This window comes from Ictalurus punctatus, chromosome 20, assembly GCF_001660625.3.
Source record: "Ictalurus punctatus breed USDA103 chromosome 20, Coco_2.0, whole genome shotgun sequence".
Classification (NCBI taxonomy): Eukaryota; Metazoa; Chordata; class Actinopteri; order Siluriformes; family Ictaluridae; genus Ictalurus; species Ictalurus punctatus.
In genome coordinates, this window is record NC_030435.2 from 23302089 (window position 1) to 23328307 (window position 26219).

Sequence of the window (26219 nt, forward strand, 5' to 3'; positions counted from 1 at the left end):
ATGCATATGTAGATGACCATACCATGTTTAGTGTCAGAGTTTTGTTTCTTTCGATTTTGCACTGAAGGAACAAGGCTAAAGTAGATAATAATGGATGCTTGTTGCCTTTTGCTTATAGTTGCAAAGTACTCAGTTGAAAGTGCATGGCTAAATCGTCGCACACGCTTCTCAGAACACATTTGTTTTTTTTGTCTTAAACTGATTTGCATAGTTGGTTTCGGACAGTGTGATTGTTATCTATACAAATCAAGTAAACGGCCCAACAGATCTATAAACAAGACAGTTGTTGTTCCACACTGCAACCGAAAATTTCAAGTGTAAAAGGATTTGGCTTATAGCATCACACTACATTTGTAGCTATAAATTTCTATTATCTGCTGGCTACATCAGCCTTGTAGCTGCAGTGCAAAACTAAACACACCAAACATTGTCTTGGTAAGCCAAACTGTAACTTTAACTATCCATCCATCCATTTTCCAACTTCGAACCTATCCAAGGGATCTCAGGGCACACCCTGACCCGATGCCAGCCCTTTGCACGGCACAATCACATGTCAAATGCCAATCAGCCTATAAGGCATGTCTTTGGACTGGGGGAGGAAACCCTGAAGCACAAAGAGAACAAGAAAGGTCCGTGCATACAGAGGAGAGGCAGGATTTGAACCCCCAACCCCTGAGGCAAATGTGTTAACCACTAATCTGCCTACTTTAACTATACTTAGCAAAGCATTTTAAAATTCAAGTTTAAATTACTTGAACTATTCATTTATGACCTTCACATGGTATGAATGTTTGACCTCATTAGAGATGTGAAGCAATTTGTAGTCTGTGAGAAAAGATTTCTATTTACTTAATTAAATTCTGAGCTAATACGTCATAACACTGAGAATAGCTGTGTAGTCTGCCATTTTATACTTGTATTTTGGGCGTCTTTGATTATTATTATTATTGTTTATTTGTTTAAAATTCATTTTACGGTCGAGTATACATTTCACGTTGTACAGTAGCCTATGTGTCGCCTAAATCCGTATTTGCTTGAATTTTCCGCCACCTGCTGGACACATGTGGTAGTTGCACATTTGAAATAAAATAGTAACCCTAAAAACACATACAAACAGTAAATTATATTCACGTGTAGCTCCAAAAGTATACAAAAGTAAACATCTTTAATAATTTTTAGCGATATACTAATGATACCAATTGAACACCCGGTTTGGCATGCGAGTCTGCTCTTTTGGACGTGTTTATGCTTCTTACGCAAAGTTCCTCTCCTGCGCAAACAGCGTAGTCAGCGGAAGGTCGTTTGTTTTCGTCAATGTGGTTGATCATAGCGTCGCTGAAAGTGTTACAAACTGTTATTATCTCAGTGAAAACACCTAATTACACTGTAGCTAAGCGTCTGAGTGCTGCTTCTGGACAACACACAGCTTGTCCGGCATTGTTGTGTCTTTTTTGGGGGTAGGTTTCTGCGTCTTGACGGATTTGGAGAAGAAACTGGAAGCTCGGCATATTTGAAGGTAAAAGAACTTCTCGAAACAGTCCATGATTTAAGGTGGATTTTTCCTAAAAGTGTGTACTTTTAATAAGCATGACTATTTTGTCTGTGTTTGTTGACGTGTAGTCCAGTTTAACAAGGTCTCAATGAGTTGTAATGGGCGTAGAAAACTTTATAGTTCTGTATAATGACCACATTACATACATTTAACATACTTTCGTATACATTCACGTTGAACTCCCTGAAAGTAAGGTAAGATACTCAGATTTTTGGGTTTCAACTTAATTCCCATAGGTTGGGTTCATATAAATCATTGTCATGTTGTTTTAAAGGAGTAGTTCAGTAAAAACCAAAACAACAAACAAACAAAACGGATTTCCACCATTTCCACTTTACCCCAAGTGTGGATCCGAAGCCTGTCCCAAGAACGCTGGGCTCAAGCCGGGAGTCCACCCTAGAAGTTACACCAGTCGTTCACATGTTGGGGTAATTTACAGTAGCGTGTCCACCAACTGGCATGTTTTTAAACCGTTGGAGGAAACCGGAGAATCCAAATGAAGCCCATGTGAACACAAACCGGAGATCGAGCTGTGAGGCGTCAGTGCTATCTCCTGCACTACCATGCCCAAGTGTAATTGATTAGCCAGAAGAAATTTGGCATCTAATGTTTGCTTCCTTAGTTTTGTATTAGAGACTAATAAATCAGATTCGAACAACCGGTAACTTCTCACGGGAATAACGAAAATACTGCACCAACCAACAATTTTCACTCAACACATCACAAATGTTTCAATATAAAGATATTTTCAACGTTTCAGTAAAGATATATAAAGATATTTTCAGTTTTCAATGAACACGTCTTTGTAAGTTCAAGTCCCACAACAAACGTAGGTGCTCATTTGAAATAAAATAGTAACCCTAAAAACACATACAATCTTTAGGCTAAAAATATACGTATGTAGCTACATTAATAATAACTCTTTAATAAGTTCACGTATAATAATACATCATGAACTTTCATAAATAACAGATCATTTTCTTAAAAGCATCCACCAAAGAAGGGTCCAGCAAACTCTTCACTGTCCTATTTGTTAATGGGGTGGAGTTCTGTCATCGTATTTATGTTCTTCATGAAGAGAAAATCAGAGAATGTGAAGGAGCAAGTCCCAAAATCCCACACAAACTTACTTTCTTTTTGGTTAAATCCTGGTCACCGTTAATAATAAAAGCTTTTCCAAGTCTCCTTTCAGCTCAAGGGAAGTGAAACTCTGACAGTAGTGCAGCTGAAAATAACAGGTTTACTTTATCGCCCACACGTTCTAATACGTGATCGTTTCTATCCCTTTCTATGCTTAACAAAAATGTGTTCTTTAACAAAGAGAAGCATATAATCGTTCACGTGATGAGGTTTTCTGTGAGGAGACGTTAATTCAAAACTTTATGGAAGGAGTCTCCAGTGCCTGTGCGCTGTATCAAGATTTGTATCTTACGCATTGTGGATTCTCGGTAACATGACAACGTTTGGTTTATTGTTTTATTAATTTCAAGAAGGAAAAAAAAAAGAGAGGCTGGTGATGGAACAACTGTTTATAGCTGCTGTAACGTAAGTGATAACAGGAGCTAACTTGTTTCGTGGACATTCCGCAGAGATTAAATGGAACTCTAAATGGATAAAATTCTAATGTATCAGTTTATAATCAATATTAACTTGTTGGCGTATTGCTGTGGTATAAGAGGAACAAAACACTTTAGATAATAGTAATTCTGCTTTAATCTTGCCACAATGTTGTTATTTATTTTCCTTTAACAGCATGATACAGAATGTCTTATTCTTTACTTAAATTAAACCACGGTTCACTTTATTACACACAAAAAATATTGATAGGTGTCATTGTATTTATACAAGAGAACAAGTCTCAAAATCCCAACGCACAAAAAAAACCAACACCTTATGTGATTTAGGATGGTTTTTTTAGACCCCTGTATTATTCCTGATTTCCAAGAACTTCATATCTTGACTTGTGGTTTTTCCCTGAAGACGTCTACAATATCCACATGACTACAACCGTCAAAATTAGTAAGAATTTCAGGCTAAGCAGTGATCCTGCCCTAAATACACTCTCTCATTAAACAGGGAGGTGTTGTGAAGTTCTCATCCCTCGTCATACTTTAGAGGGCTAGCGGCGACAGATGATGCGTCCTGGACTAATGCTGACTAAGACAGCTTTATGCTTTATTTGTTTAGCAGCTGAAGACGCTTTTGAGATTTGGGAATATATATGTCTGGTCTGGTGTCCTGGTTGCGAAACCTCTTCCCTAGAATATGACTAGTGTTTTTAACACACTTTCATGATCCCCAGTTAAAAACAGCAGCGTCCATAAGTGTGTTGTGAATTTCCTCAGACTTTGGCATGAATGACTTCAGTATAAAATGTCCTGAGTGTATTAAAATGTATTAATCTCTTTCAAACGATATTTCATATGGAGTTAACGTGGAGTTAAAAATGCTAACATGGTTAATGAATGAAAGCTAAGGGAACAGTTAGCATGATGTAATTAGCATGAACGCTAAAACAAATGCCTTGTGTTTATCATTAGCAGTTTTTAGCTAGCATTTTTGCAATGCTTTTCCTCACACACCGCGCGTGCAACATATATATTTTTAAAGTGATTAAAGTGATATTTCTGGCGTTAAGGAATTTATTTCTTTTTAAAACCCGAAACTCTGCAGTTCCACTTCCTTCCAGATGATGTCGCTAAATGATTGTGTTTAACTTAGCCCGATTTGGCTGTTGCCATTTAACTTTTCTTTCTTTCTTTCTTTCTTTCTTTCTTTCTTTCTTTTTGTGGTGTATCATTAGCCCTGTTAAAATTTTAAACCAGAATAATAAACCTTTTCTCTATAATTTCAAATGTCTCAGAATTTAGGAATATTGCAGCGATTACTTTAATAGTGGTAATCAGACAAGTTAAACAGACGTGTAACATTAGCATGAGTGTCTTGTATTAGCTATTGAAAAGAACAATAATTAATCATTTATTCATGTATATTGCATGTAATTATGCAATTATAGATTACAGCAAATTAAATAAATATATAGTGCACGAATTAAACATATTTAGTATGACGTACAAGCGTATCTAGACACTTTTCCTTCACACGTTCCACTTTTATTCTTTTTTGCTTCTTTTGAGGAAACTTCTGACTCTTGTTGTACAGTTTTATCCATGGTTAAATCCTGGAAACCATTAATAAAAGTAATTTCAATTCTTTATCAGTCCATGCAGTTTATTAGATGCAAATTATAATGATATGGGGACGTTTTCTTTAAGGAGACGTTGAACTTTTTGGGAAGGAGTCTCCAGTGTAAGCGCTTTGCTGCACCATACCTCTTAAAGGCAACTCTTAGGTTTTTTTCTGGCCAGGATTTTATGCTTTAAATAACCAGCGTCAGGTTGGTGATGATTTTCTTCTAACAGAATGACACTGAGTGTTGTATTACTTTTTTTTTGAGAGAGAGAGAGAGAATTGTGGGTCCCGTTAGTACATCTCTAACACGCAGTAACTCTACCATTAGACACAGATTAAACATTAACATTTACATTTGTACCCAATGTTCTTGTCAAATGAATAATTGCGTAAATCAAAATTCGTTCGAATGGTGCACTGTGTGTCACAAAAAATTGTCTTTGAGTATAATTAAAAAAAAATACATGTATAAACTACTAACTAGCTAGCAGGGTAAATAAAGAGCAATGGTATTTTGTTAGCAAACCACTCAGTGCTGAGTCTGTACTTTAGAAAGCCAATAATAGCTAATGAAACTGTTTTTCAACCACATTCTCTTGCCATGATTCTTGTATATGTGTACTATAAATTGTGCTTTTGATCATCTCCACCCCTCAAAAAGTGCACCTTGGTGTAATGTACACTTCTGAGTCATTAGGGGAAGTCAACAAGGGCACGATGAGGACATTATGGGAAAGTAGTGCTCTTGTTACAGAATGTCACTTCTACTTTCTGTCCAAATGGTGGCACTAACTTACCACGTTTAACTTCTTTTTTTGAGCATCGCACTTAGGCCAACACTTTCAACTTTCGTCTGTAAGCTGCTGTTTGCTCTTTGGGTCCAGATGGACGTAGACACACAGATGAACATAACATCTGTCCTACGCAAATCCTGGTTTTAAGCTGCCTGGCAGCAGGGGACAGGAAATCATAGCGTGCTGATTAATGCTGAGCTATAGCACCACTTTATTAGATGACTCCACCTTGTAATGGCTACGTTTTATTGATTAGCTTTGCGCCTGTTGCACTTTTTAAGATGATCTTTCATGCAAAGTGACGGCAACTAGGAGCCGAGGTTGTCGTGGGTGATGAGCGTCCGCTATTAAATGCGTTATTGCCTTACGTGTAGGCGTGGTCAGGACAGAGTTGTGTGTGTGTGTGTGTGTGTGTGTATATATATATATATATATAAAATAACTATTAAGCCTCATTTGAATGCATTTACGATTTATACATTTGAAGCAGTGTGATTAAAATTTTTTAAAATCTGATATAAAAAAATAAGTCAGGCGTGTGATATAAAATGTATTATTTATTGCAATAATTATCATTTAGCGAACATTGGCTTGACTCACTGGTATCGCAGAAATTGCAATACAGCCCTTTTGTGCAGCCGTATTTTTAGATGATTTTATTTAAAAAAAAAAAAAGAATGAAAGAAATATGCTTTGAGAATATTTGAATGCTAATTATAAAAATGCAAAGCTGTAAAGCTTTATTAAGGTTTGTACTTTCGTTTAAAAAAAAAAAAAAAAAGGCTGAGTCATCTGTAGGTCTGTTAAAGGTTTTTCATTGCCTAATCTGCATCACATGCAAGTTTGAAGGTGTGCCATGTCCTGTGACCTTACCGTATTTCATAACCAGCATTGCCCTAATATGGGCATTGTTTCCGTGTTTGTAAAGCCGAGCCCTGTGTCAGAGAGGAGGTATGTAGAGTATCACTTCCCGTGTTTTAGGAACGCTGCACCCCGCCGGTGCCGTGAGCTGATGAATACGGACGTATCCTTGTTGGCAGAAAGTGAGAAGGCAGGAAGCCTCAGGTGGCCACGATGCCGAAGATCCTCAAACAAAGGAGCCTGAGGACTCCGGCGGGACAGAGTCGGGGATTGTGAGAAGGTTCCCTATCAGGGTTTTATAAAAGCGGGAGGCCTCGAGGGGTCTCATGTTTAAGACATTTGTTTTGCGTGAGAGAAAGAAAGAAAGAGACGATCTCACAGACCTTCTCACAGAGCTCCTCAGAGGGCCCCAAATCTTTTGACCTTTTTTGCTCGTGTGGAGGAAAAAAAAAAAGTCTGCAGGTGCCAGCGTGCCACACAAGTTCCCTCACAACCACAAACATCACTTCACTTCCTGCTTTCTCAAAGACTCCAGCAATTTATTGTGGCTTTGACTAATTATCCTGATAACGCCTGAGAAAAGAGAAGTTAAATCAATTTAATAACTTCCTCTCTCTCTCTGTGTGTGTGTGTGTGTGTGTGTGTGTGTGTGTGTGGGGAACACAACATGTATTGTTTATTCATTTTGATGTGAAGTCGGGATGTCTACCTAAACGTGTCTCTTTAAGATAAAAATTCCACCGCTCACTCCTCCAATCCTCTTGCTTAATATTACTAACGTTAGCTAATTTAACTAGCTAGCAAGTTGCTAATAATCTCAGATTATTTTAGCAGGTTGAAAGAAGTATAATTTCCCAGGGAATGGGATTACGTAAGGAGTAAGACGCTCCATGTCACGCTGTTATAGTGAAATAATCAACAACGGAGTGGGTCGATGAAGCGAAGGTGTGGGTTTACTTCGCCGAAGTTATTTATAGACCAGCCGTTTGCCGATGATCGCATGTTTTGTTTATTTTATTTTAAAGAATGACACGTTTTATCTGTTTACAGTTATAGTAAACGTTGCGTCCTGTTGTCACTGACATTACGGTCGTTCCGTCATTAGCCTTTCTTTTCTCAGGGGCCAAGCACCTGCATTTGCGTAGGCGCCTTGTTGAAATTGTGTTTTCTTCTTCTTCACATTTCCTCAAATTTGGCACGGTGATAGAGGACGGTCTCAGCTCCCTACACAGCAGTTGTGGTTTATGCCGCTGAAATGCTCTATCATCCCAACAGGGCAAACTTGGACGTGTGTTTGCGATCATAACTCCACAACACAACGTCCGAGAAACGTGATTTCACTTCCCTCTGATTCTGTGTTCCATGCCGTGTTCAATGGATTGGCGATGAACCTGGTATGTCACTGGAAACATGGCTAGATGGCCGTACTGGATTGTCTTCTTCATTCACCACCAGGGGCCGCTACTAAAACCAGGAAGTGACGCAATATCTGATTAAAGGTTTAACACATTGCCATCAGATTTAGTGCAGTTTCTCCTTGGGAAAAGTGTTGATTGTTTCTGGACTTCTGCTTTCGTAAACGGGCCAGACTGTGCTTGACCCGTTAATCGCTGCTTGCAGTTATATTCTCTTTTGAATTTAATAAATGCAGCTTGTCACATCCAGTCCCTCCAAGGATTTTAGCGATTTTGCAATCATATAAATGGACACAAAATCCAGGAAATGCCGCAATCTTCTCAGGAGCTTGCGGTTTTTCGAAATCTACGCCGATCCGGGCCGAGACGCGTCATGTGACATCATCACAACGTGCATTCAGCTATAGCACTCTTCAGTTCACGTGCATCGAACATGACTCCAGCTAAAAGGTCTCGTTTACCGACAGTGTGAAAGAGCGTTCAAAACAATTTCATGGACAATTTCACAACTCGGCAAGTTGCATCGCAAATTTAGAAGAGGGAAAAAAAAAGCCACAGCAAAACCAACCGTTCATTTAAAAAAAAAACTCCACGGAATCCTGTACGGACTGCAAAGCGTTGAACGTTAAACTCACAGCTTTACCTCTGACTCTCGCAAAGTGCTGACACTGGAGACTCCTTCCATGCACGTTACAGAAACGTCTCCTTACAGAAAACCACGTCAACTATTCCATTTTTTTTCCCCTGTTGAATATCAATGCCTTTTTAATCATAATAATAATAATAATAATAATAATAATAAAAAGAATTTAAATTCGCACCTAATGTGCTCCGTTGGTGGAAATTGAAGTAAATCAAAACCCGCAGAACATTACTGTACACGTCTTAAATAACATTCCTAATATTTGAATAGTTAAAATCAATCTGTACGAATGGGGTCTGTGGAACTTCTTTACTCTTTTTTTTTTTTTTTTTTTTAAAAGGCTCCCTGGTTGCAAAAAAAAAAAAAGTTGAGAACGTTGTGTTTGACCTAGAAATGATTTCTTCTTCGTTCGGCAAGGACGATTTTCACACGCCGTGGCTGTAAACTTCCCCCTGCGGCTGCGGGGGTTTTCCGAGCCGTCGCTCATCAGGTGCAGTGTGAAGGCACTGTCTCAGAGCCAGGTGTTTACTTCGGCGTCTCAGAAAGCCTCGTGAATTTCTCTCGGTTACATCACTGCGTTTCCCTTTCGTTTACCTCGTCTCGGCCTAGCTCCTCTCATGCGCGCTCAGATCAGCTCCTCCCGCTCTCACATGCTTCCTGCGTGTGTGTGTCCTTGAAACGTGGGCATGCCTTCATACCACTGGTCTCTTATCATGCGCTTGCATCGCATAGTGTGTGCACTTACTATTTATGGTCTAACAGCCTTCTCAGTCGCTCTTCACAGACGGAGAAGTCACTGTGGCACCGTGACTGTCGGTGGAATTTCCTTTCAGTCATATCGACCAGGTCATGTGATGTGTTTTGATGTCTGACTGACATCAGCTCATGTGATCTCTCAGAGGTCATCTGGTGTTCCTTCTAAAGATTGGCATGATGTCTAGTCTGGTGGTGAAAAGTCAGAAGATACCGTAGGGCTTTAGGTTTGACGTTTGTGCTTGTAAGGAGGAAAAACACTCCGTATCGTGCCGTTTTAGGAAAATAATCAACGACAAGGGTGACAAGGGTGTCGTCGAGCGTCCGTGAATCGAGCTAGTTCCTAGTTTATTCTCTCTCTAGACGTTAATTAGACGACAAAAATAGCGCGGCGTGTTGGGGAGAAACTCCTCTGTCCTGAAGAAGTCTGTGAGCGTTCCAAAGCGCTGACACTGGAGACTCCTTCCATGTGTGTTAAATAAACATCACCAAATCGGCAATTAAAACCCATTCGCGTGGAACGTTCGCCGCAAAATTCTCAAAATGTTTACGTCGTTACTAGAGAAACGTTAACGTACCAGAACGAGCCTTTTCCTGGTCTAAACTCTTATCGCGGCGTATTCATGGCAAATAAAACTGGACACAGTGTGCTCTGCTGCTACTGTATGTTATCTAACCCCAGTGGCGCATGTTTTTATCGGTCTCTCCCATCTCTGTAAATTAGCCCGTTCGCCGTGTCACTTACTAATCACACACAGCACACATTTCCGCATAACACCACTGTAGCTTTATGGCCTCGTCGTGTTTCCCTCTTTTACAGAGGCCTTGTTTTTGAGACCACCGGCGAGCGAGGCGAGTCACAGTCGGACTTCTTAACCCCGGGGGAGCGGCGTATGCCGTGACGGAGCCGCACGCGGGCACGGCGAGTGTAAATGCACACTTTGTTTGAAGGCCGTACGTGTTGAGGCCTGGTGGAGTGAGATTGTAGGTTTGAGCCGAATAGTGGTGCGATTCTTCACCGCTGAGCTGAATGGAGGCATTTAGAAGGAGGGAGGAACCCAGAGACACAATGACCTGAGAGTTCGCGGCTTGTCACGTTCCCGAGAAACCAGAAAAAAAAGCATCAACGCTTCGGTCCTGCTGTCGGAAAACGTAACGTTTATCCGGAGACTCCTTACAGAAAACCCTTCTTACCCTGTGAGTGAGCTGTTACTATAGCAACGATAACGTATCAGTATAACGGGCGCATTAATTAATGAATTAATTAACCTGTGGTTTGCAGCTGCATGACCGTCAGAGCTGCGGTTCTAGAAAATTAATCAGTGCCTCCTCTTCTGACCAATCACAATCCAGAATTCAGGTGTGTTGGTGTACATCACATTTTAACATATATATATATATATATATATATATATATATATATATATATATATATATATATATAAGTTTTAATAAGATGTGTGGCAGTTTTATAAAACTGTTGCACTTTACTCGTTTATATAAGAAAAAAACCAAACAATAGAAACATTACAGAAATTCTAATGGTTTCCACTACAAATACCATTACAGGCCATCAGCTGTTAACCCTTAAAAACATTACCAAATGTCCAAGGTGTTCTAGACACAACATGCCACCAATAGAAGGCAACGAGTTACCAGTAGAGAGTCACAGGGACCGTTACAGTTTGCATTAAAACCAATACAATTCCCATTATAACCATTAAACCCTTGGCAAATTCTGTAAGGGTTTCTATCGGGGTTTATTTTTCAGCAGGGGATATTTCACTGTGTCCATGATAACAATGCGTGTTACGGGTGCAATCGAAAAACAAAAGCCGCTGAAATAGTTTTGGAAAATTGGTTTTGGGAATTTGGGGAAACCACCTGAAGCATTCGTCGTGTTGAACTATTTCAGTCGCGTTTGTTTGATCTGTTCATCGCTAACGGACGAAGTTCTGTACATTTTGACAATAAACCTGATTTGCAGTGGGGGGTTTAATTATTTTGACTGCAACTGTAGATAAATGGTAAACGGCGCACTTATATAGCGCTTTTATCCAAAGCGCTTTACACTGCGTCTCATTCACCCATTCACTCACACACTCGCACACCAATGGAAGCAGAGCTGCCATGCAAGGCGCTAACTTGCCATCGGGAGCAACTTGGGGTTCAGTGTCTCGCCCAAGGACACTTCGACATGTGGAGACACGCAGGCCGGGAATCGATCCGCCGACCCTACGATTAGTGGACAACCCGCGCTACCACCCGAACCACAGCCGCCCCAGATAAGGCATTATAATAATAATAATAATAATAATAATAATGTAATAAGACATTTGCACCACACAGTTGAGAGGACGTTGGACACACCATTTAGCAAAATGTGCTCAAAGCCAATTGTTTGTATTTGTAGCTTTATTGAAAATCGTCTAACCCTGACGTGCATTTTGGCTGGATTTCTGGATTGTGCGTCGCGAGAGGAGGAAATAAAAAAAAAAATACTGACTAAAAATAAAAAATTTAAAACAATAAGAGGGACTCCAGCTGAAGAGATGTAGCTATGGGGATGAAGGAATGGTGTAAGGTTGATAAATATTGAAAAAATCCTTACCTAAAATGTGTGTGTGTGGGTGGAGTGGGGTGGGGGTGGGGGTGGGGCTAATGGGTGGATGGGTATTGATGTATTGCGTATTGGTGTTGAGTTACAGTTCTTCTTTTCCTTCACTACAATGCCATTTCATTCAGAGTTGTGTTTTGAACTATGAGCTGGCAGCTCCTGACTTAAGCGTGTGTGTGTGTGTGTGTGTGTGTGTGCACATGCATGCTGACGTATGTTGGCATTATCTCCAGGAGCCGGTGTTTGGTTAGGGCCGGGCACATCGTGATAATGGCCCATTATTGCAACCGAGGCCTCATGTTGTTGTGTGCAGATGGACACACACACACACACACACACACACACACACACACACGCAACTTTTTCCACACACCTTTGGGGATTTGCAGAACATGAGCTATTTTTGACCCATCCATTAATTTCGCATGACACCAGCCCGAGCGGATGACGTCAGCCCGAGAGGATACACATGCAGGGTTTTGTTTGGAGCTTCACAACATGCTGATTGTCTCGTAGTAGCGATTAAGTCCGGTTCTCCTTACAGTCGGTTCTTTCTGTACCTGCACCGAGGGTAAAATCGCAAGTGCACAATCCCCCGCCTCCCTTCAGGCAGGACGTGCTTGGGGACTGAAATTTGCTGCATTTCGCTCTTAAATCATTAACAGCATCGAGTTTATTTATTTATTTATTTATTTATTTATTTAACCATAGAATTAGCCAGTACACAAAATGTGGTTGTCGAGCATCCATGCTAATGGAATGAAAACCTTAATGGCATTCCTACTGATTTAAGAATCGGGTTAAATGGGTCGGAGTCGATATCACGACATCATCAAAATAGAAAATAACGACAAAAGAACAAGAGAACTTGCTTTTCTTTATCCTGTGATCTTCAGGAAATTCATGGATTCAGGATGTTCCATGTCCCAGGGGTCAGCTTACTTACGTGCCCGAGGTCACGGGTTTGACCCCTACCATTGTTACGAGCGAGACACAGATACGTTAAAGCCTGCAGCCGGTTAATGCAGGTCTGCTTATTAAACAATCAAACATAAAACTATTTAGCATGCTCAATTTTTTTTTTTTTTTTAATTGCCTTTCCTAATCGCGCCGGAATCATTTGGATTTTGGAACCATTTTCGTACCGCCCTGACTAAACGGTCATAAATTATACGTACGCATAGTTTGCCTTTGTTTCGGAATAAATGAAGGCCCCCCCCCCCACACACACACACACTCCTCCCCAGTTCGTGTTTTAGCCATTTTGAGGAATAAAGATGTGATTTGTAACGCTAGCGTGTCGTTCCTCTTTGACCTGGAACTCCTCCTACGCATCTTCCATTGAAATTTGGCTTTCATTGTCACGAGCATCCTAAAAAGGAAACGGTCCCCGTGGCGCATGGTTCAGTTGAATTTTTCTTTCACCAGACACTGGTTGCGTAACGATTGGCAGTGTTAAAGTAAAAAAAAAACCCCAAAACAAACGTGTGCATTTGTGTTTCTCAACAGTTGCATGTTGGTGAAAATGTCCTCTAAGTCGAGCTCGAACAACATGGCCCTTGCGAGGAGGACGGTACAGCAGCTCCGGGTCGAGGCCAGTATCGAGAGGATAAAGGTAGTGATGTTTTCTACGCACACGTTTGTAAAGCTTCAGTCCGTGTGTACCAGACTAATGAATGAAAGCGTTTCACAGGGACATTTTCATGCCTACACGCCCCTCAAAAGTGTTTTGCATTTTACTTTGCTTAATTACAGTGGTGCTTGAAAGTCTGTGAACCCTTTACGAATTTTCTACATTCCGGCGCAAATGTGACCGAAAAACATCATCAGATTGTCACGCAGGTCCTAAAAGTAGATAAAGAGAAGCAAATGAAACGAACGGGACCAAAATATTCTACTCGGTCGTTTTATTTATTGAGGAAAATGATCCAATATTACGTATCTTTCGTTGAACTGGGTTCTGTTTATCTGCTTTTAGGACTGTGTGTAGTGTGAAACCAAGCCAAATAGCAAAGAAAAGGAAAACAAAGCACCGCGAGCGTGAAAGCCACTTCTTAAAATGCCCGTGTGAAAATTCTGACCCGTCTCTCCTTGTGGTTTGATTCCTCAGGTGTCCAAAGCTTCAGCAGATCTCATGCGCTACTGCAGCGAGCACGCCAAGTACGACCCCCTGCTCATGGGCATCCCGGCTTCAGAAAACCCCTTCAAGGACAAAAAGCCTTGCACGTTATTGTAGTTGACTTCTTTGCACTTCGCCTTCTTTCTTATTTAATTAACACTACCGCTCAACACTGCCTTAACTCTAACTGGACCAGGCTGCGTGTAAATCCACTGTGTATTAACGTCAATCAACACTAATCACAGCCCAACGATTAGCATCTTTTTGTTGTTATGGATAGCGTAAAGCGTGTGTTCCTTTGTTGTTCATACTGAACTTAATGCATTCCAGGGAGTAAAAACTGTGCCATGAAACCGATATGTTTTGGTCTGTATGAGAGTAAATAATTCCATCCCTAATTTTTTCATCACTGCTGCTCGGTGCCAAACAGCTTACATCAAATTGGATATAAAAATCATGCATGCAGGAAGTTATTTGAGTTTAGAACTGTATTGAAAATTGAAAGTAGAACAAGTGGTGCAATACAATATGATTCAAGTATTGTGGAAGCAAGATTGTTACCTTTGAAAAGGCCACACCCCTTTCACATTCATAAAATTATACATGTATTATTTAGTTTGACAAATTATAATCTGCGTCCTTGAATGACCAGTTGTATAGTGCATCACTCACACACACACACACACATATGAGTGTAATATGATGAAAAGAACGGTGAGACTTCGATAATAAAGCTGTTGTTCTAGTTTAAACGACGCAGTGCCTTACACTACAGTACATGCCACATCGTTCCTCGTACGTGACGCTATGAAAACATCTGATTACGTCTACTCGCATCACACTGCACCTTTCACATCGCAGTGCAGCATGGGAAAAGCCACCTTTGTCCCACTGACCTCAGACGTCTCTCCTCAGATTGCAAGAGCTTTGTAACAAGAAGTTATGTTGTGAGTTTATCCTCTGTCGGTCGAGATGTTGTAGGAATTCCATTTACAGTCAAAACACCACATGGTCATGTTATAGCACAGGGAATGCGAGACGAGCCGGAGAATTAGCAGCGGGGCGCCAATACTTAAAAGCACCCGCGATCCTGGTCGCCATTTTGAGGTTTGAGATGATACACTTCAGAAGCTGAACTTAACGACAAGGCATTGGCATGCGATGCAGCGGCTTCCAAATTTTGAACGGACTTTGCGGTTTTAAATGTTCAGACACTATTCTGTAAATGTCGTCCTTCTGGATAATTAGCGAAATTGATGTTTAGGGGTCAATTTCAAACCTGATAGAATCGAAGCCACGGGTTTAATCCGATGTGAACTTTATTGAAAAACAGCATTGCTGAAATCTTGTTTCAATCCTAAACGTCATTCGGAGATACGTCTTCTAAGTTCTAAGTTACGTCACTCAAGTTACGTTGCCCTAAGTTACGTCCTAATGTACGTCATTCTAAGTTAAATTGTTCTAAGTTACGTTATTCTAAGTTACGCTGTTCTAATATATATTATTCTAAGTTACGTTGTTCTAAGTTACGTTATTCTAAGTTACGCTGTTCTAATATATATTGTTCTAAGTTACGTTGTTCTAAGTTACGTTATTCTAAGTTACGCTGTTCTAATATATATTGTTCTAAGTTACGTTGTTCTAAGTTACGTTATTCTAAGTTACGCTGTTCTAATATATATTATTCTAAGTTACGTTGTTCTAAGTTACGTTATTCTAAGTTACGCTGTTCTAATATATATTGTTCTAAGTTACGTTGTTCTAAGTTACGTTATTCTAAGTTACGCTGTTCTAATATATATTATTCTAAGTTACGTTGTTCTAAGTTACGCTGTTCTAATATATATTATTCCAAGTTACGTTGTTCTAAGTTACGTTATTCTAAGTTACGCTGTTCTAATATATATTATTCTAAGTTACGTTGTTCTAAGTTACGTTATTCTAAGTTACGCTGTTCTAATATATATTATTCTAAGTTACATTGTTCTAAGTTACGTTATTCTAAGTTACGCTGTTCTAATATATATTATTCTAAGTTATGTTGTTCTGTTACGTTCTAATATATTATTCTAAGTTACGTCATTCTAACTTACGTTGTCCTAAGATACATCGTTGTACGAGATGTCATTCTAAGATACGTTGTTCTAACTTGCACTGTTCTAAGATACATCACTCTAAGTTCTAAGATATGACATTGTAAGATACATCATTGTAACTTACCTCATTCTAACTTACCTCATTCTAAGTTACGTTGTTCTAAGTTACGTTATTCTAAGTTACGTTATTCTAAGTTACGCTGTTCTAAGTTACGTTGTGTTAAGATATGTCACGCGAAAGTAAATACACGATAGATACATCATTCTAAGTTACGTTGTTCTAAGTTACGCAGTTCTAAGTTACGCAGTTCTAAGTTACGCTGTTCTAAGTTACGCTGTTCTAAGTTACGCAGTTCTAAGTTACGCAGTTCTAAGTTACGCTGTTCTAAGTTACGCTGTTCTAAGTTACGCAGTTCTAAGTTACGCAGTTCTAAGTTACGCTGTTCTAAGTTACGCTGTTCTAAGTTACGCTGTTCTAAGTTACGCAGTTCTAAGTTACGCAGTTCTAAGTTACGCTGTTCTAAGTTACGCAGTTCTAAGTTACGCTGTTCTAAGTTACGCTGTTCTAAGTTACGCTGTTCTAAGTTACGCAGTTCTAAGTTACGCAGTTCTAAGTTACGCAGTTCTAAGTTACGCTGTTCTAAGTTACGCTGTTCTAAGTTACGCTGTTCTAAGTTACGCTGTTCTAAGTTACGCTGTTCTAAGTTACGCTGTTCTAAGTTACGCAGTTCTAAGTTACGCAGTTCTAAGTTACGCAGTTCTAAGTTACGCAGTTCTAAGTTACGCAGTTCTAAGTTACGCTGTTCTAAGTTACGCTGTTCTAAGTTACGTTGTGCTAAGATATGTCAGGCGAAAGTAAATACACAATAGATACGTCATTCTAAGACACGTTATCCTAAGACACGTCATTCTAAGTTGCGTTGTCCTACGATACGTCATTCTACGTTAAATTGTTCTACGTTACAAGGCATTGTTCTAAGTTATGTTACCCTGAGATACGGCATTCTAAATTCTGTTGTCCTACGATATGTCCTTGTAAGACACGTCATTCTAAGTTACGTTAAAGAGCATGACGTGTTGTTCATTGATAAGTAAAACATTGTTTGTGTTGGCAAATTGTTGTGATGTATGAGGAATAACACACTCTAGTCCCTGCTGTTATAGTAAAATTTCAGGGTGGTAACAGTAACTCCGCTTCATAACACCACCTCATTGTTGATTATTTTCATATGACAGCATGACGCCGAGTGTTTTATTCCTTACTAAAACCACAGTGCGGCTGAATTCTTGAATCAGAAGGCGTTGATTAATTTTCCGTCGTTCTAGCTGTGACATTTTATATTAATGCACTTGTTCTAATACGTTACCGTTTCTATAGCGACGGCTCATTCACACAGACTTGCATGGTGGACCTGATCTAAGGCTAATAATAAATGTATTTTAAAAACGGTAATGGTTGGTAAATTTCCATGCTATGAGAGAAAATCAAACACTTCAGGCCTTGCTGTTTTAGGAAAAGAATCCACGCACGAGCGGTTCGGCTGTGGAGCTCGTGTTATTCCTGACGTGCTGTAATATATGGTGTGTGTTATGTGACTGCGTAGGAGTGTTTAGTGTCTCAGTGACCTGGAATGTGCTGATGTGGAAGCCTTGGCCTTTGTCCATGTAAGGTCACACCCCCTGTATATCAGGCTCCTCCCCCTTTCTGATGTAACTGAAAGAAACTAGAGTTCAGAAAATAACATGCAATAATAAAGTGAACTTTGCACAACTTTCTTTCCCTTCACCCCAAACACCAAATACTGTCAGCAAACAGCAAAAATAACATTTGTTTGTTTGTTTATTTATTTATGCATAATGTGGAAGTGAAGGTTGTTTATACGCTGTACTTACGCTGTTATGGAATCCACATCGTCAAACCTACAGCTCCACCTGCTCTCCAAAAATAACCCCACTGAAGACGGGGATGACATCAGACTCGACATCACCGGAACGTTCCAGGTTGAGTAAGTTTTCTAAACCGTGCTGCAGTAATGGAGGTCAAAAACCTGACATGATTGTCATCATCAATATCCCGTTATGATTTCTTAAAAGTCTTGGCAAGATGACATAAGTGCGAGACGAGGGTTTTCTTATTTTCCTCAGAAATATGGATGCCGTCTTTAAATTTAAATTAAGTTAAACTAATAGCCTAATTAGCTAATTGACTAGCCAAGGCACGCTTTACACTGAGCGATTTCGGGATTGTTACTCGTCACACCGTAAATACACCAATAAAATCCCGACCGAATTCTGGGACAGACTCCGTGATCACACGTTCTCCAGATCACACGATGAAGGACCTCTAACGATAGACCTGTGATTAAAGAACATGACCAGGTTCTGCCTGCGTCATCGATCCGCACGATCCGTTACCGTGTTTCGTACGTACCGTTTCTTGTGGAGTTTGGCGTCGTCCTAATGCCGTCCTCCTACTGGTGGCTTTGAGACGAGCGTCGTAGCAGCGCTCACGCTCTGAGACTTTAATAAAAACTTTGTCACGCAGCCAGAACTTTGTTGTCGGCCATTTTGTGACCACGTCGTATTATGCGTTCTACGACCGTCCACCAAAGAATTCTTGTACGTGACAGCAAAATGCAAAGAATAACTAAATAAATAAATCGCACAGTGGCTTAAGTGAGCCGTATTATTCATAGGCCACGCCCATCTCATTAACATCTACGTGAGTGATTATAGCATGGATGTTTATCAAAAGGGAAACTGATTGGAGATCATGGTGTTTATGTGTGTGTGTGTGTGTGTGTGTGTGTGTGTTGATTTAATTTAGGATATGTGTATGGAAGCACATCACCCGCTCTGTCTCGTGATTCCTGCTTTCTAAAAATAATGCATTTAAAAAAACACTGACGGTATTCACTGCAATTCTGCTAAGATTATATTACTGTTATACACATTCTATTTCAAAATTCTGTTTTTGTTTTTTTTTAAAAATCAAAGCTCCATTGACGTGCTAATAACATGCCATAAGATACCTTTATATGCATTGCAAATCCAGTCTTCAATTTTGATAAAACTTCGGCTCTGTTTTCACTTCGTTTAATGGTTTCCTACATTAGGATTCGCATCAAAGTATGAAAAATAATCCTAATATCCATAATTATTCTAGTTTGTCCAGTTACTTTTAAGCCTGTGAAAATGGAGGGACATAATGGCTGTAATTCCTAAACGGTTAACGTAATATTTCTGTTAGACCCCGTGAACCGAAGCCGAAAGTCTACACTTCAAACACACTTTTGAGCGTCTCATTTCTAATCCGGTGTCGAGGTTCGCGGCGGCAAAGTGACGAAAACTGCCTCGCTGTCCAAATACTTATGGACCCGACTGTATCGACGTACACCTGGAGCATCGAGTGCGAGACACGAAGGGCGTCAGACGTGACAATAAATACAGAGAGTGCAGAAACAGGACTGTCGTGTGTAGAGAAAAAGAAAGGCGGTGCAGATGTGCACTAGCGTTCGCGCTGTGATCTGGAATCCGAACATGATTATGAACATCCGAGACGTTTCTCGAACAAAGCATGAGCGCATGTGATAAAAGAATAATCAGTGACTGTGAAACACGCCCACACTGTCGAAACTCGCTTCACACTTCACGCTCCTTCCTCACAGACCGGAGTCCGTGAACTTCTGACAGGTGGGTTTTTGCCGTGCAAAGGTAGATAACGCCTTGTGATATGCAATGACTCTGCTTTTACACAGCTAATTTCCTGCTGACATCATCGGCAAAGCCTCACCTGCTCCACGCTTTTATACACAGACAAGCAGGTTGAACAAGCCGAATGAGTCTGGTGCGCTTAGTGGATACTGGATGTAAGGCACAAACGCAGAGTTCCAAAAAGTGCTCAAAATGGTGGCGCGGAAATGACCAGAAGGTCTTGGGTTCAAATCCCGGCACTGATTAGCTGCCGCTTGTAGAACATAATCCGATCGCTAATTAACAGAAAAGAATGTGACGACGCTAGCTTGATAATCATGTAGCTAAATTGCTAAAACCTCCACAGCACTAGCTATTTGACTGTAGCTACGTTTGCTAACAAGCTAGCTAATGTTAGATACTACTCTATAGTGTAAACCAAGCTAGCTGAAATAGTAGATATAAAGGTTCACTAGCAATTTATCTATTGTACGTAAACGTAAACGTCGACATGGCGAAGTTTTCGCTAAGGAGACGTTTACGTAACGTTTATGGAAGGAGTCTCCAGTGTCGGCGGTTTGTAACAGTCAGAGGGTAAAGCTGTAACTTGACGTTTTCCGACATCTTCAGGACAGAGGCGTTTACGCTTCTCTGCGGTTTCTCGGTAACGCGACGAGCAGCGCTTAATTTTTTTCCGTCTTATCGACGTCGAGAGAGAGAAACAAAGGTGAGGGAGCGACTGTTTATCGCCGCTATAGTGTAAGCGAGAAGAGTTTTGTGGACGTACCGCGGTGCTAAATGTAACTATAAATGCATAAAAAGTACGACGTTCTTTAATAAAGTAAAAATTGTAATCGTAGAGTAAGCGTATCAGAAACGCCGCTTCATCACAACGTTGTTTATTTTCATAAAACTGCACAACGCTGTTTTACTCCTTACTCGGATAATCCTTGGACTGCCCAAATTATTATTGTTCATGTAAACACGTATTTTTTAGCGCTACCGTACCGCCTGACCCCGAGCAACTACTATTAAGGATACGTTCCAAATTATAGCACACAGCCGAGTAATTGACGGTTATGAGGTTTGCTCGAGATCCCAACTCTGGCGCTAAATCGCTCCTGTGAATAAACGCCTCAGCTGACGGAAGATTTATCGCCAGTTTATTATTATTATTATTATTATTATTATTATTAAAATGGTATGAAATATTTTTATCGGCATAGAAGTGAGTCAGAATAACTTCCTGTTTGAGCACTTTACCTTTTATGGAGTTTTGTGGGCGTCGCTTCATGCAAACGAGCTGTTTCGTGAAGGCGTTTTGCGCTTCACTGCTAATCAGGTGGAAAATTTTAGTTCGGTTTTGGCTTACACAAACATTTACACACAGCTTTACTAAAAGATTGATAAATGAGGCCTGTTGATTTTACAAACAAGTCCACGGTTAAGCGAGACCAAAGCGCAAGACTGAGACAAGCGCATGTACAAATCCAAAAAAGAGACAGGAGACGAGCTCAAGCCGATACAGAAAGCATCTCGGGACTTTTCTCGAGTCCTCCAGGCCTGGAAGCGACAGCGCTGAGCTCTTTGCACAGAGTCGGTTCACCATGTTGGGAGGCTGAAAAGGGTGCAGGGGCGACATGAATACCTTGTTACGCTGACTAAAGCAGAATAAAGACAGGAACTGGGGGCTTTTGTCTGTTTGTACTGAGAGTCACTGAGGTCAGAGTGGGGCCTGAGAGGAAACGGAGAGAAAAAGAGAGAAAAATGTTATGTTTTCCTGCGTTTCAGAACTATCTCTATACCTCGATACGATACAACAGTCACGTACGTTGGCGTATCCTAAACCCTGTGGTGTTTCAGTGGTACATCAATTAAAATTACTACACCTGTTTTAGCATTACAGTACATTTAAAATCATTTTTTAGGATATTCTCTCATGCTTTTAACGTTTCAGCACGTTGATATGAACCTTAGGATTACTATTTATGATTGTACACACATATTTATTTCTAAGTGATGGACAGGTATAGATAGATCCAGTGCATGCTAATGAATCCACCAGTGTGAACGTCATCATTTTTAAAGCTGGCTTTTATTTATTTATTTATTTATTTATTTATTATTGTTGTAGATTTTAGGATTCGACCGATTGATGAGTTATTTGTCTGCTAATTAAACCGCTAACGAGAACAAGATAAAACTGTTGTGTCGACCGACTATTCAAATATATGCTAATATTTACATAAAAAAAAAAAAAAATTACAATACTTTGATTTACGTCAGCATTTGGGGCAAAACGCCTTCGGCAAAATGACACGTGCGCACAAATCCGAACGCCCACGAACATAAACTTGTGAATATTATAAAAGATCATATGAAAGATGCGTCAACACCGTTTTGTTTTTTTTCTTTTCAAAATATATTTTATTGCATCGCAAAATACATCTGTAACCAATCACAGGTCTGGTGTCAGTATAAAAAGAAAGAAAGAAAGAAGCTTAAATACTTTTTACAGTGAATAATATGAAATAATTTAATTTAGAGTCTAGAAAATGAGTGATTAACTTAAAAAAAAAAAAGAAGAAGAAGAACGTGGAACAATTTCTGAATCCATCTCTTTTTCATATATACATCCATATATAAATACTTTTCACAATAATGCCAATAATAGTAATCATTTTTAAATAACGCGAACGCATAAACGTCGAGATTTCTGAGAAACTGAACAGCGTAGCAACTCCGGCGGCCTCGTCCGGAATCCATACTTCCTAGAAAGAACTCCTTCACGTGCGAGCCTCACCGCTCAGCACAGACAGTTCATGATATTTTCTTCCCTCCAGCTCAACGCCCTCCCTTTCTCCGAAAGCAAAAATAAAAACCCGCTGAGTCATCTTGACAGGGGTTGCTGGAGAAAAACACTCCTCCTCCTCCTCCCCGAGAGCAGGCTGAGATCGAGTTCCAAGATCCGCCGTACTCACGAGGCAGCGCTCAGGACTTTTATAACATTTTGTTGGTTTATGTTTATTTTTAAAAAGTATAACGTTTTTTCATTTTTATTTTTTATTTCGCTCATCGTTCGGGGAGGTTGATGACGGGGACCCACTGGTCCATGCAGCGGCTCTCGTGGCAGAAGCTATGCACTTTCCGGAACGCCTGAGTCTTCCACGAAGACGCAAGTGGGTGCTAACGGGGGAAAAAAGAAGAGATGAAGACTTGTTAGCATTTGTGTAGTGGAAAAATATTATATCATAGTAGCTAAAGACGACATGACGATGTGCAGCGCATCACGATGTTTGATTTGGTTGAGAGTTCAAAGAGAAAAACGGTGCTACGATAATAAATAAGCTTTAACGTCGTAAACGTTAACCAATCAGATTGTTACATTTTCTCTCTCTCTATATATATGTGTAATTATATTTATATATATCGTTGTCTATAATCACTTGTAGAAAACATGAAATGCATTTCCGTTTGGCCGAAAAGCAAAAATATATCAGTTACGGCGCCTTAAGTAGCTTAGCGTTGTAGCTATTTTAATAAAAAGATAGCTTGGTGGTAGTTCCGATTTTTAAACATTTTTTTAAACAATGAGTAGCTTGTATCGTAACAAGTTACGATTGTAAAGTAGTTGGTTCATTGGTTCATTCGTTTCATAACTGCGTGCGATGTTAAAATTCGGAGCTCCTGCGTAAAATGTGAAAACGGGAGAGAGTTACGATACGAAAACAATCTATTTAGAAGATAATTATTTGCGTCGGCTGATCGTTACCGTGACAGCGGTGAAGATCGATATCCGTGATGCTCGCAAATGTAATTTATCACGATACTGATACAAATATGAACAAAACAAAACAAAACAAAACAAAACAAAAAAAAAAGTTTTACGCTAACAGTTAAAGCCGGCTAGCTTTACAGGTTTATATTTGTATTGTCCTGAGCAAGTTGGAATAAAAATTTCCTTCAGGATTAATAAAGTTGATCTTATCTTATATCCGAACGCTATTTCATAAATGCAAATTAGACTCTGAACCCGAGACTTCATGGCTGTTGGAGATGATTATTTGCATGAGAGCTAGAAAGCAGGCCAAGGGTAGGTGTTGTAACCGCCAGGCATGCTTAGGCAAGTTGAGCTGGAAAGCGCGCTTCACTTACACACACACGTCATCCACGTGTGTGTGTGTGTGCTTCATTCAATTAGTGACTAATTTACATTTTTGGACAAACAGAACAAAGTTTTGGCCTTCCGTAAGCATCTGTACACCGCTATCTTATTATAATTTTGCGTTTTAGTGGTCGATCCTGCGTGGTTCGATACGTACAGTGACTAGGATGCAATGCAGGTCCATTTGCTCGCCTCCCTGCTTCCCGGGTCCTCCCAAGATCTTTGCGAGGCGCCTGGTGTTGTTCACGCGCAGGATGTTGATGTCATTCTCGCAGCAGAAGGCCTGGATGAGAGTGAAGTGGATCTGCAAGGCGACGTCCTTCACGTCCTCGTCGTCGGTGGCCAGGACGCACAGCACGACGTTATCCGGGTCTCTGAAAATTCAAAACGTAGACGTTATATATAGACCCACGCGGCGGTGTTGCACGCCGTTCGATTAGAAAGGGTTTATGATTTTAGCGCACAGGTGATACTTACACATTCAGGGCCTTTGCAGATTCATAGACTCCGACTGTAACCCAGCCTTGGAGCAACGCCGAAGCGAGGACTTCCTCGAGGGCTTTAGAGACCGAATCCATCCTGAAGCATGGAAAAGTCAGGAACATGTTTAGGAGCGTTAGGAACTCGGTTACAGACTGTACATATGATATAGACTTTCCTGCACTTTTGCATGATTAATTACATGTTACAATAACGCAAATGAAATACGACAAGAAATGCAAAAAAACTACATTTATTAGCCCCAAAAAAAAAAAAGTATGATACCTTGCAATAAATAAACAAACAAAAATGTGCATCACTGTGAAACACTGTGCTAAGTCACGTGACCCAGCAGCTATCACGAGCCCCCCGGCTGGCTAACGGCTTTTCAGCAAGTTTTACTGAAGAACTTTTTAGCACTCGTAAGCTTAATATTTGTAACTAATACTCATATTATTTTTAAAAATTCATGTAGGTTGATTTAAATTAATTAATATACAAACGCATACACTGCAGGTCATTCAACTGATATCACTGTCACGAGAGTGCACGCGCCGTCAAAAAAAATGTACAGTAATAATAATAATAATAATAATAATAATAATAATCAATCCTCCAAAAAACTTACGTTTCGACAGAAGTACAATCTCCGTTCAGCTCTTCAAAGGTCATGTTGCTTAGCAAGAAATCCAGTACGGACTGAAGTGATAAAAAACGCTTTAGAAAGTTTCTACAGACAGATTTACTCCACACACAGGTTCAAGTCGTTCTGGCTGCTTCTTCACTGTCACCGGGTAAGTCAAGCAGGAATCTCGGTCCAAAATTAGCATATAATTTCTGATTGGTCGTATTCTAATTCTAATTCGTATTCTAATTCTAATCTTCGAGTCGATTGGCTGTTGCGCAAGTAGTTACTAGGCAGAAGTCTTTTTATTGACGTGATACAGGAAGGTGCTGTGACGAGCTATGGAGCAGCTCGCGCGCACGCTGATTGGACGTATGCTAATTTATGTGGACAAACCCACCGGTGCCCCTGAAAGCCAATCGCTGCAGGGAGCAAGAAATAAATTGGTCTGATTGGTTTGTCTAACTCTAAGAGGCGGGGTCTGTATCCAGCCGGTGACGTCAGGTGGTTTCTGAAGTTGAAGTTGAAAATCTTTGCCCTGACATGTCCGAAGTTTGTTTCATGAACACTGATTCGTGTCAAATTATATAAATGATTTTAATATGTAATAATTCTCAGACCACGACCATATCAATTCATGAAAATGTGTTATCTCATCTGATACATTTTATTTATTTATTTGTTTTATTTATTTATTTATTTTATTTATTTTTATTTTTTTTTTGGGGGGGGGGGGCAATTTTGTCTAACAACGTAAACATAGCTTATGACTAAATTAAATTCATGTAATCATTATAAAGACTCCACCTGGAAGTTTAGCACATTTTAAAATCAAATGCATATAAACAAATAAAAACATGCTTTTAAATACTCTGGAGAGCACAGAAGCCCTGAAATGCAAAAAACAAACAAACGAACAAACAAAAACACCAGATGATATGTCTCTATTTCCACTTAATATCTAATTATTTCGACTTAACAACTTGTTATTTCAAGTAATTGTGTTGCTATTTCAACTTAATATCTTGTAATTTCGTCTTAACAACTCCTGTCTTGAAACAAATGAGTTATTAAGTCAAAATATCAAAACAGCACTTCATAATTTTTTGTCACAATTTGTGCATCAAGGCTTCTGGAGCGGAGGTTTAGGTATATATTCATATATAAGCCACCCCCCCCCCCCCCCACCTTTCTTTAAACAAACACATTAATAC

At 39.9% G+C, this 26219-nt stretch overlaps 2 protein-coding genes across 3 annotated transcripts; one reads left to right on the forward strand and one right to left on the reverse strand.

Moving 5' to 3' along the window:
* Window positions 1–1280: 1280 nt before the first annotated feature.
* gng12a (guanine nucleotide binding protein (G protein), gamma 12a) lies at window positions 1281–14303 on the forward strand. Of its 2 annotated transcripts, none has more exons than NM_001201303.1 (3): window positions 1281–1516; window positions 13337–13442; window positions 13938–14303. In NM_001201303.1, the coding sequence occupies exons 2-3, from the start codon at window positions 13341–13343 to the stop codon at window positions 14061–14063; spliced, it is 228 nt and encodes a 75-aa protein (NP_001188232.1). In that variant the 5' UTR covers window positions 1281–1516; window positions 13337–13340; the 3' UTR covers window positions 14064–14303. The 2 variants fall into 2 exon arrangements, with proteins under 2 accessions (NP_001188232.1, XP_053544512.1); XM_053688537.1 differs by lacking the exon at window positions 1281–1516 and adding an exon at window positions 10108–10407.
* Window positions 14304–22133: 7830 nt separating this feature from the next.
* On the reverse strand, window positions 22134–25179 carry gadd45aa (growth arrest and DNA-damage-inducible, alpha, a). Its single transcript, XM_017496225.3, has 4 exons — window positions 25009–25179; window positions 24378–24479; window positions 24058–24274; window positions 22134–22921 (listed from the first exon to the last, which is right to left on the reverse strand). The coding sequence occupies exons 1-4, from the start codon at window positions 25050–25052 to the stop codon at window positions 22808–22810; spliced, it is 477 nt and encodes a 158-aa protein (XP_017351714.1). The 5' UTR covers window positions 25053–25179; the 3' UTR covers window positions 22134–22807.
* Window positions 25180–26219: the final 1040 nt, after the last annotated feature.

What these genes read in the sequence shown, in the direction of transcription:
- gadd45aa (XM_017496225.3), bottom strand. Translation starts at nt 25,052, where the DNA reads ATGACCTTTGAAGAGCTGAACGGAGATTGTACTTCTGTCGAAAC. An exon ending in GATTGTACTTCTGTCGAAAC is followed by an intron (nt 24,480 to 25,008) that starts GTAAGTTTTTTG and finishes TCCATGCTTCAG; the next exon opens with GATGGATTCGGTCTCTAAAG. An exon ending in TGCATTGCATCCTAGTCACT is followed by an intron (nt 22,922 to 24,057) that starts GTACGTATCGAA and finishes TTCCCCCGTTAG; the next exon opens with CACCCACTTGCGTCTTCGTG.
- gng12a (NM_001201303.1), top strand. Translation starts at nt 13,341, where the DNA reads ATGTTGGTGAAAATGTCCTCTAAGTCGAGCTCGAACAACATGGCCCTT. An exon ending in CCAGTATCGAGAGGATAAAG is followed by an intron (nt 13,443 to 13,937) that starts GTAGTGATGTTT and finishes TTGATTCCTCAG; the next exon opens with GTGTCCAAAGCTTCAGCAGA.